Source organism: Danio rerio, chromosome 15, assembly GCF_049306965.1.
Source record: "Danio rerio strain Tuebingen ecotype United States chromosome 15, GRCz12tu, whole genome shotgun sequence".
Lineage (NCBI taxonomy): Eukaryota > Metazoa > Chordata > Actinopteri > Cypriniformes > Danionidae > Danio > Danio rerio.
This window is the reverse complement of record NC_133190.1, coordinates 26,339,455-26,351,670: the sequence shown is the minus strand read 5'-3', so window position 1 is coordinate 26,351,670 and position 12,216 is coordinate 26,339,455. Positions and strand designations below refer to the sequence as shown.

The 12,216-nt window shown below is 35.2% G+C and overlaps 1 protein-coding gene across 15 annotated transcripts in view; it reads left to right on the top strand.

Moving 5' to 3' along the window:
• The window catches only part of usp32 (ubiquitin specific peptidase 32), a 92,110-nt gene that overhangs the window by 24,501 nt on the left and 55,393 nt on the right, over positions 1 to 12,216 (top strand). For all 15 annotated transcript variants that reach the window (XR_012390853.1, XR_012390851.1, XR_012390852.1 and 12 more), the window contains exons 3-5: positions 1,225 to 1,330; positions 2,765 to 2,883; positions 8,435 to 8,594. Coding sequence is in view for 4 of the 15 variants with exons in the window: in XM_073923707.1 (XP_073779808.1) it covers positions 1,225 to 1,330; positions 2,765 to 2,883; positions 8,435 to 8,594 (385 nt within the window). In the remaining 11 variants the exon portion in view is untranslated. The remainder of the gene's footprint in view (positions 1 to 1,224; positions 1,331 to 2,764; positions 2,884 to 8,434; positions 8,595 to 12,216) is intronic.

The window sequence follows — 12,216 nt, the reverse complement described above, 5'->3', positions numbered from 1 at the left end:
CTAGGCATAAAAGTGTCTTATGTGTGTGAGAGATGTCTCAGTAGAATAGAAATGATCAAAAGCAGGAAGAAAAGCATTTTACTGGTAAACCTCCCACTGTGCCACATTTTGCAGGGATATTTTTTTCACACTGCAACGCATTATACATAGTCCTGCAGTGCAGGCAGAGACAGAATGCCATGATTCCTCTGTATTAAACAAATTGTTGTCAGCTGATTTGTTAGGAGATAGTCTAGCAACCATAATCATCAAGATGTTTCTCTGAAATCTCAGCACAAATCAAAGGTCTGAGATAATGGCTAACACCAGGCTGTTGTGTACACCAGTAGTTTTAGTAATAGCAGAGCGATTGGAAGATGGTGACATGTAAAAGATACACGTTTTAATTTCAGCTGCATGTGTTTAGCTGCAAAATGAGTATGTAAAAAATTGATTTATTTAATTTAATTTAATTTAATTTTATGTAATACACTAAGTGTGATCTATTTAATTTAATCTGTTTAAATCTTACTGATTGACCTTTGGGTAAGTTTTATGTACAGTACAGTGTAGTTTTGCATCATTTCCTGTGGAAAGGGGCATTCATTTTCACAATGGCTGAGTCATTATACATCTGAACTGTTTCAGTTTCTACGACCGCATTAGCTAACTCTATTTAATTGTAACTAGCTATCTGGTTTGCTGCATTGCCACTTATTTGCATAAAGTTTAGTTTAGCGGCAAAATGTTGGCGTTGTGCCATTGATGCCACCACACTGTTATTAAAAAGCAATTACTGCAAAACGCTGTTAGTGTGAGCACACTGGAAGTTGTTTTTTTTCCCAGGATCAAAGGCAAAGCTCATCCAGTTTTATAGATTTTAAAAAGAAATGTGTCCCAGAAAAACAGTTTGAGCAAACTTTGGCATATATATATATATATATATATATATATATATATATATATATATATATATATATATATATATGTATATGTATATGTATATATATATATATATATATATATATATGTATATATATATATATATATATATATATATATATATATATATATGTATATATATATATATATATATGTATATATATATGTATGTATGTATATGTATATATATATATATATATAATTTTTTTTTCTTAGTTGAACTATACATTTAGATAATGATTTTATTATGAGCCTTTATAAGGACCATATGTAACGTGCATGCTTCCTTAATGTCTGTTTTAGGTGATCTACAACTCATTTGGTGGCACATCCAAAGGGCTACACTTCAACTATCTGATCGTCGGCCTGGTTTTGTTAACAAGAGGGCGTGATGAAGAGAAAGCCAAATGTAAGTGTACGGACGACTGTCGTGTCCACCCAACCTTTTTATATTTTGTTGAGCATTATAAGTTCTGAACCTCATTGTTTGAACCTTTATGTGCATTATGCATTAGGATGTATTATTATTATTATTATTATTATTATTATTATTTTGCTTTTCTTTTTTTTATGGTAGTTTACCCAAATACGAAAATTTACTCAATATTTATTCTGGTGCTTTATTCAAAACTTTATGAAGTTTTTTTTTTTTTGTTGAACATTTAAATTGAAGAATGTACAAAACTAGTAGCTTGAGAAAAAAAATATTTTGCTGCTCGTTCAAACTATTTATTCAATATGAAATTGAAATTTAAGTTGATATAACACAATTTATGGGACAATATAATTGTTTTATGTTCAATCCACTTAAATAAAAATAAAAAGATTTGTGTTGGGACAACATGGAGGAATTGTGTGAAACCTAGCATTTTTTCAATGGATACCGTCTAGGACTGCACAATATATTGTTTCACATTGTTCTCACATCTCATCGCAAGATATGTAATTTTGAATCTGAATTATGGTTGACCGGGAGCTACAGAATTGTATTCAATTACTGTATTAATGCAGCATTTAAATGATTTATGCAAAAACAAAAATGTTTTTCTTTCTTAGAATTTTTTTCTTGTTTCTATTCCAAATATCTACATTTGAAAGCGAAAACAAGATTATTTTACTTGGCGAACTGACAGATAGTTTTTTTTTGTTTTTTTTTACGGAAAAACTTGATTAAAGATAAAATGATTAAAGAAAAGTTCAAAGCAAGACAATATTTTACTTGACCTAAGAATTTTTATATATTTGGAATCGAAACGAGACAAAGCAGAGTAAGAAAAGCATATTTTTGCATTGTGATTATTCAGTTTCTTTACCCTGAATAATAATTCTTACTTCCAAATATACAGAAAATATATATATCAAAATACCAGATTTTTCCAACATCATGCAGCCCTAATACAGACTGATACTGATATCAGCATTGTGTTCAATAGAAGAAAGAATCTCAGACACAAGCAAATGACGGATAAATAAATGATGACCGAGTTTTCATTTTGGGTGAACTTTCCCTTTAATAGCCTTGGTGTGCTTTGTATGTTGTTTATTTTGTGTCACATGAGATCCCTGAGGGATTTTGTTAGGAACAACAATCTAAACAAGCACACCTCAGTCTCAACATATTTAGTCATCCAGTGGTTTTTAGATTTGTTTCGCACTGTGTTTTTCAGGCAAACTCATAGCCTCGTGCACACTTGATTTCCCAGTCTGATGTTCCCTGTAGTTGTTAGTGTCTGCTCTGGTGTGTCCTGCTGTGTCCCTGACAGCTGTGATTGATGTGGCAGTGCCTGCTAGAGCTTGATAAGGTGTTTGGGTGTATTAAGCAGCTTGTCTTCTGCATTCACAGACATCTTCAGCTTGTTCGCGAGTGATTCTGGCACCTTTGTGGTCCGGGAGGATGTGGAGAACATGCTGCGCTCAGTGGATGGGGAGGTCCCGCCTTCTCTCAGGAAGTGCTTTACTGAGGTCAGAATAGAAAAACAATAACTACTGTCTCACCTGTTTGACATAAATAAAAGACACTTCAGCTCATATCTCTGAATTACAAACAACCTTAAGGTAGTGTTCTTAAGTTTATTTTTATCATTCATCGTACTTGCAAAATTTCTTATAGTCAGTTAAGGCCCAATCCCTATTCTGTTCTACCCCTTAAGCCTGGTTTATACTTTTGCATCAAGTGATCGATATGACCCACATCGTATACAACACGCGTAGCTGTGCATTCATACTTCTGCGCTCTGTTTCTGTTGCTCTGCAATAACACTTCTGAAACGCTAGTTGGCAGTGGGGTGTTTATGTTCCTCTGTGTCGAGTTTCTTCACTGGTGTTTTCTTTTTATCGAACGCTTCCTTAATGTACAAGTGGATCAAAGTTGTTCATTTTGAGGCAGGAACCGGCAGACGTGCAACAACTTTAACCATGAGGTAAACACAAAACAAAAGTTTTCATCCGGAGCTCCTTCACGGGACGCTACACTTGTAAACAATCGCTCAATCAGGCTTGCGCGGCTTTCGGTCCCACCCAGACTCGTCATCGCTACCAAGCTGACCAATCACAGAGGTTGCGCTATGCGTCGTTGCGACGTGTAGTTAAATTTTTTAAATGGTGCGCGTCAGCCAGTTGCATATGCGTGCACTTGATGCAGAAGTATAAATCAGCCTTTAGCCCTTCCCCTGTTCCAATTCACTTTAGCTTGAAGGTGCAGGGCTAAGGGGAAGACTAGATACGCCTTCAAACTGAGGTTTATCAGGACCACACTCGAAACCAAGGGGTACGAAAATTTCCTAGAATACACCATGTACAATGGCAGCATGGCTGCACAGGGAAGAAGATGCAAAAATTAGTATTTTTTGTCATTATTATGAATTTTTACAACAAACAAGCACATGTTTTAATACCATTATAACCACGTTCATGTTGTACGGTCATGCTTTAAAAAAAAACTGAATTTCACTATTTATAAGCCCTAATAATAACTCTTGTATTGTAGTCCCAGAACATTCTGTCACTCGATGACACTCTGATACCCTGACTTTTCACAGTGGCTGGTATAATGTTGATGCTGTTTTCATAAAATAACATGGCCACGGTGTAAATGCACAGTACAGTTATTATCTTATTGCCACATTATATCAATATGATAATATAATATCGTTGCCTTCAATGATTTCCTGAAGATAAATACCTAAAAAATAACGCAACTGGAATAACTACAGCAGTCACGATCGTCGATCTCATATGAAGCAAGAGATCGCGATGACATATGATGATGTGTGCAGTGGTGTAGTGGTGTCCCATTTCTTAGGGGTAAATTTTGAAGCCCTTCCCCTTCACAGTCCATTTCAAGGGGTAGGGGTGCAAAAATAGAAATGGGATTGGGCCTAATGTCTGTTAAAGGAGCAGTATCAACAGATATTAAGCAGACAGTCTATTAATACTCAAATGAGAATAAGTAATTGGCCTGTAGTTGCAGTGCAACTTTTAGTCAATAAAATGTGCAATAGTGACCATCAAAATTAAATCTTACCGAAACTGCTAAAATGTCCACTGGAACTAAACAGAAACCTAAACATTTGACACTGACATTGAAACATTACACAGAATATATCTGTACACAAACACTCTCACACACACACACGCACATGAATATTCACCTTATTCTTTGTGTACGAGCGGGCAAATTTTTTTTTGCTGGAGACTTCTGCTTCCATTCACTTCCATTCAATTTTACACATTCAAAAAGGATAACGAGCTGTTTTTTTGTTGCATACTGATATTGTCTTATTATATTTTTGTGCTTCCCACACATAGACTTTACTTGGGGGTCTGCCCATGGGTCTGACCATTTTCTTTTCAGCTTAGTCTCTTTATTAATCCGAGGTCGCCACAGCGGAATGAACAGCCAATTTGTCCTGCACATGTTTTACGCAGCAGATGCCCTTCCTACGGAACCCCGGAAGGGACGTAGTGGAGGAGAAAAAAATTGGCTGGGTGAAAAAAAAAAAATGGGTGAAAGAAAAAAATGGGTGGGAGGAAAATATATATTTCTAAGTTTTTGCGTTCTCTCGCAAAGTTTTGCGTTCCCTCGCAAAGATGTTTTGCGTTCCCTCGCAAAGTTGTTTTGCGTTCCCTCGCAAAGATGTTTTGCGTTCTCTCGCAAAACTGTTTCTCCACAAACACTTCCTGTTCACTTCACTCACGTAAACCCTCCCGTTTTTGCTGAAATTCTCCCATATTTACCATTCTATCCCACTTTCTTTACATTACTGTGCGCTGATTGTCGTCTTTCACTTTGCAACCTCTGAACCAGTGAATGCATGTTTAAGCGCTGACTGACAGACGCGCTTCGTACAATAAACTGATCCCAGATCAGCGTCTGTACGCGCCATTTAAAGGGACACTTCTGTTATCAAACAAGTGCGCAGCAAATGAATCTCATGTTTTGTTTAGTTTGATAACAGAGGTGTCTCTGTAAGAATGCACAGATCTATAATGAAAGCAGTCCATTACTTTAGATACTGTTTGTGCTCATTTAAGAGAAAATAAGCTGTTTAAAATAAAACATGCAGGACGGAGATCTTTCATATTATTCAGTGTATTTGTCTGTTTAAACATACACCCGCTCCTCTGTAAATGGCGTGTACACACGCTGATCTGGGATCAGTTTATTGTACGAAGCGCGTCTGTCAGTCAGCGCTTATACATGCATTCACTGGTTCATAGGTAGCATACGCACAGTAATGTAAAGAAAGTGGGATAGAATGGTAAAATACGGGAGAATTTCGGCAAAAACGGGAGGGTTTACGGGAGTGCAGTGAACAGGAAGTGTTTGTGGAGAAACAGTTTTGCGAGAGAACGCAAAACATCTTTGCGAGGGAACCCAAAACATCTTTGCGAGAGAACGCAAAACATCTTTGCGAGGGAACGCAAAACATCTTTGCGAGATAACGCAAAACATCTTTGCGAGGGAACGCAAAACTTTGCGAGAGAACGCAAAAAACTTAGAAATATATATTTTCCTCCCACCCATTTTTTTTCTTTCACCCATTATTTTTTTTCACCCAGCCATTTTTTTTCTCCCCCACTACGTCCCTTCCGGGGTTCCGTACCTTCCAACTGCAACCCATCTCTGGAAATTTTAGTGATATTGTCTGTTTTTAATTCTTTTTTGTCATTTATTTTTCATTTGCTGTATATTTTATTAAATTGATTGTCAATATATGACATATTTTAAACATTAAAATGCTTTGGCAATATTGTACAAAATGTCATGTCAATAAAGCAGCCTGAACTTGAATGAGAGATATAGAGGAGCAGATTTTACCTGTCAGTGGGTGAACATGGCTCCTGAATAGCACAAAAGAGATTTTAAAAATGTATTTCAAGTCTTTTTTTTAGTTTAACTTATTGAAAAGAAAAAAGTTTAAAAGAGATGATGATAATAAAGATAGTGGTAAAAATCAAATCAAATTATGTTTTGTTTGTTGCATATAGTTATTTATTTAAGTGATGTGGGTAATAAGTGTATTTTAATTCGGCTACCACCACAAGTATGTTGCAAACCTGTGGGAACTGGGAAGCACTGATTATTATCATAATATATTATTATTATTATTATTAGATTTTATTCTGCTTTGGCTTTATAGTCATGCAAACACTTGTCTGTAGAGCAAGTGGTTTGACCATTTTCTGACATTTATTATTCCTAATCATTTCTCTCATAGGCAACTGGATCTTAAGCTCTAAAACAAGCACCCTTCCGCATTGTCAATAGAGACAATATACTTTGTTGAAAAGACATGTACATACCGCTTGAAGTGATGGTTAGGTTACTATTGTCATCTTTATGAGTGAGACCAATATGGTAAGATATACAGTGCATTATCATCTCTGCAAAAAGATCTTTTTAGTAATGTAAAAATATTTTAAATATCTGTTAAATATTTTAGATATTTGTAAAATGTGATGTTTCTATTATGTCACACAATTTCTTAGTTTTTCTGTTAAATAACATTTTATTTATTTATATTTATATTACAAATGAATCCATAAAAACATATATAATATTCAGTTTAATTGTAGTAATATTTATTTATTCAACTCTATTAATATTATTTACTAACAATCCTTTTTTTAAAGTAAAAATATAAATTAATGTTATTTAAATAAATATATTTTAGTAATATTAAAATAAAAAAATATTTTATATCATATCATTTTATTTTTGTTTTATTTTACGTTGCTCTATAGTACATATTTAGTATTATAGTACATATTTAGTATATATTAGTGTATATTTTTTATATTAGTTTAATGGGATTTGTATAAATTTTCATTACACATTTACTTCTATTATTTGTAAGAAAATGACACGTATATGTATGAGGCCTAATAAAAAAAATAATATTTCACTGCTCTACAATATGCATCACTGTGCAAAAATGTCACTTTCAAATGTAACCACTTGAGAGAGTGTCTTCAAGAAGCTGCTTTACAGTCCAGATACGGCATCTCTATGTGGACGCAAAAAAAAAAAAAAAAAAAAAAAAAAAACAGAGAAAAATATAGTGGAGACACAACCACAGTCTTATATGTCATCTTTTGGCTAACACATCAATAGAAATTTCACTGTTGGACTAAATCCAATTGGCTATTTACTTGCTGAAAAATGGATTACACAAACTCTGTGTAACTCGTGACACTTATTTTAATGATTGCCAGATTATATACACACACACACTCATATATATATATATATATATATATATATATATACATATATATATATACATATATATATATACATATATATATATACATATATATATATATATATATATATATATATATATATATATATATATACATATATATATACATATATATACATATATATATATATATATATATATATATATATATATACATATATATATATATATATATATATATATATATATATATATATATATATATATATATATATATATATATATATATATATATATATATATATATACATACATACATACACACACACACCATACCTCTAGAATGGTTAGCCCTATTTAAACTTATGTTTAACGGGAGCTTCCTCTGTTACAGCGCTTGTCTAATAATAAGATTAAAAGGTTGACGGTGCAAATGTTGCAGCCGACAAGGTCACATAATACGGATTTGACATACATTCGCTCCTATTTGTTTGTTTGCTCTTCTATGAAAAACACTTTCTTAGCCAGCTTCACTTCTAGATTAAGGGAAAGCCACCAGATGCAGTACTTTGGTTGTTTGTTGTTTAGCAAGACTCTCTTATCTCTTTACCCAACCCACTCACACAAACATATCTGCACGCAACAGAATTCAGTCCACATTAATAAACAGAAAATTAAATGAAGGGAACAACTAAAACTGAATTAAACTTCTGCACTCTTCTGTCATGCTTGCTGTTTAAGTTTGTCATGGCTTCCTTGAAGAAATGCACTTTAGTGTTTAATGTTTCTGTTGTGTTTCTGTCCAGGGGGAGAAGGTGAATTATGAGAAGTTTAAGAGCTGGCTGCTTCAGAATAAAGATGCTTTCACGTTCTCCCGCTGGCTGCTGTCAGGTGGTGTGTGCGTAACGTTGACTGACGACAGCGACACACCCACCTTCTATCAAACCCTGGCAGGTGTCACTCACTGTAAGTGTCACTCTTCTCTCTCAGTACTGTCTGAATGTCCACTATATAATCTGTGTGTACTTGTACTTCATGCATTCAAATCTCTGTATGCACTTGAAACAGTTGGATCATGGAATATTTTTCCTCATTCTTTTTTTTTCTTATGGTGATTCAAAGATTTTTTTGGAGCATCGAGTGTTGAGACTTTTTCTGAGGTTTGAGGTTAAAAGCATCAAGATCAAGATCATGTACTAGCAATAAGGCTGTAATGATTCACTTAACTTCCAGTTCGATACAATTCATGATACTGATATGAAATACATTATTAGGGATTTCGATCAATTACATTACATGCCTAACTAGTTACATGGCTAACTAGTTTAGTATCCTATTATTCTTTTAGTTTTATTTTTAAATTGCGTATAAGTGCAGATGTCACTTGTTATTAATTAGCTGTGATGTTACGCCGAGATAGTTTTGTCCACTTAATGTCCAGTGGTCAATGGAAGTGCGTCCTACAAGCTGACTCTTTTTTTTTTTTTTTTAGTATTGTAGAGTTCATGTATTCTCATAGCAATAGTTCACATTGACGGTATGGTTCTGATTTATGATGATGGAGCTGCAGTCTGTGATGATCCATTTAGTGATGGAATGAGTTTGCTTTGCAGTTGTTTTGTGCTGTTGCACTCATTCAGTGTCCTTTGATGAGCTCGGCAGGTTAACGCTGTCTTGGCACTAGCATTTTACTGAAATATGTTTGGCCCTATGATTGCATTTTAAACTTGTGCTTCGGTGGAATGACAGTGCATCACTACAATAAGTTTACAGAACTATAAGGAAGCTTTTTATAATGATTCTTGCCATTTGGCACACACATTGTGTTTTGATCCATAATATATTACCTTATTATCCATCATAAAACTATATGGCTGCCATGACAGCAAGAAACGAGTCAAACCTTATCAAACGATTAATTTGCATTAAAGAAATATTAACACATTAATGTTTTCAGATTAATCTCATGCATTAACGTTGACAGCACTAATATACGGGACAAAAGTCTTATCACTTAAGTTTTAGGAACAACAAATAATAACTTGACTTTTAGTTAATCATTTGCTATCAGAAGTGGCTTATATGAAAGGCAAAAGCCTCTAGATTATGCTTATTTTACCAAAATAAAATAGGATCATGCCATGATTTTTAATTATTCAGTTAGAACAGTATGGTCTGACTTTGCTTAGACAAGTCTTGTTATGTAATGGAAATAATGTACAGTATATAATATAAAGTCATGGTGCAGGGGCAAAAGAATTAATGTTATGGATGACTCCCATGAGCTCGGACTACTCCATCCATCTCTGCAATGACTCAAATAACTTTATCAATAAGGTAATCTGGAATGGCAAAGAAAGCATTCTTACAGGACTCCCAGAGTTCATCAAGATACTACTGGATTCATTTTCAATGCCTCCTCCTTCATCTTACCCCAGACATGCTCAATAATGTACATATTTGGTGAATGGGCTGGCCAATCCTGGAGCACATTGACCTTCTTTGCTTTCAGGAACTTTAATGTGGAGGCTGAAGTATGAGAAGGAGTGCTGTCCTGCTGTAGAATTTCTGTTGAGGGTCTGAAACCCTCAGGTGTGTGTTAACACAATGCCCATCTCACAGCTAAAGTTTAGCCAAAATTGGGACACACAGTAAGACAATGATCCCTAGCACACCAGCAAATCTACAACCAAACAGCTGAAAAAGAAAACAAAGAAGCCTCAAAATCCAGACCTCATCCTGAGATGCTATTGCAAAAGAACTCCAGCATGAATTTAAAAACCTGCCTTCAGAACCCAAATTCTGCTCTCCACACTTCCTGAGTTCTTTATTTTCCCATAGTGCTTTGAATACACAGAAAAAGCCTGGGTCTGTCACCCTTTATAGGCATCAGTTTTCAAAAGTCTGTGTTATCATTAGGCTCATCATTTAAATGCACTGGAGGCATTGTGTGTCACTGAAGCTGACAGTAATCTGCTCTTTCATAGTCTGTGCTGGCAATGTTTAGGTGAGTTGCGAGTCTCATTTTGTCCAGTTCTCCCTCTGACAAAATCAGCAAATCAGTCGGCCTGCCCTCCACCGGGAGAGAGGCATCTGTGTGAGATAATGGCGAGTGACAGGCAACACTTCCCACTCAGTGAACACACACACACACAGCACTTGTACACACTGGGCCCTGCTGCAGCTGTCACTGCCACCCAGCTATTAAAACCAGACTGACACGGTGAAGGAAATGGCTGCATTCTCTCAGAGACCGCGAGCCGGCACAGTGACAGAAATCAGAGCACCAGCTCTTCTCGTGAAGACAATGATTTATTTAAGTGCTGAAGATCTTCCACATGCTCAGTCACTCAGTGCTTTTGCTATCATAAAATCGTAATGCGGGAAGCCTGTAATGCGTTCTGTTCTATCTATGCTGTACGACTCAATTGACAACCCATTTGCAAGTGACTAGGGTTGGGTATCATTTGACTTTGGTCAATTCCGATTACGCTTGTCGATTTTACACGTACCGATTTTGATTCTAATAGATTCAGTTTTCATTCCAATGTAATAAAAATCTCATTAATTTTTTTAAAGGTATCTGATTCTTAATCTTAAGTATCACACTCCAGAATTGGAATTGATTTTTGATTCTCAACCCTTCAAGTGTCCATTCTGTGACTGCAATAATATACTTTCAAAATGGCATTAGCAATATTTTTAAAAATAATTGTTTGTTGTTGTGTCTTTCTGCCTCTCTGTCTAGGTTTTAATTTGCTTTTTGTCTAATGCCGAGTTCAGACTGCATGATTTTAGCCCCGATTTTGGCTCGCCAACAGGTTTTGAGAAATCGGCAACAAATGCCTGAAATCACAGGCAAATTGGTGCTCATTCACGCGAGTAACAATAACACAACTATCAAAGAACTACGTGAACTATCAAAGATGTGATCTGAGAGAATCGACGATGATGACACTCGTGAGATATTTGGCATGCTGTCAGCGATTCAAATCACGCCGTGTGAAATGTGTTCTGACTGAAAATAACATTGGCGATTACCATAATATGCTATGGATTGAAAGGTTTTAAAGTGTTAGTCCATGGCATTTCGGGCTTTTGACAGCCAATGAGAGAACAGCATCCACTAGTGTGGGCATCTGCAGGCCAGCTGGAGGTTGGGGAGAAGTTAAAAGCGCTTATTTTTAGTCTATTTGGATTCAGTCTATTACATGCAGTGTGAAACCCTCTGTCGGCGATCCATCTCACGGTCATATAAATATGTAGCCTTATATGCCTTAACATTTTTGGTGTCTGTTAAGTTTTTAATATCAAACTGAAAATAGGGACTTCCTTATTTTATTTTTCATTTTATTCGTTAAGATATTGAAAAAATGTAGCCAGAGTGATGTAAATGATGTTATAAAGTACACTATTCCCTTTGAAGTTTTACTCGACATGTCCTTGAGAGTTTTTTTCCATATCAAACTTGCGAAGTCTGAACTTACAAGCAAACGACTCATGACTAAACTTTGTGTATAGGCTACTTAATATTGAAGAAAAACGCATGATTGCTGCAGCCACACCTCCGTTTTCAGATATCTCTGTT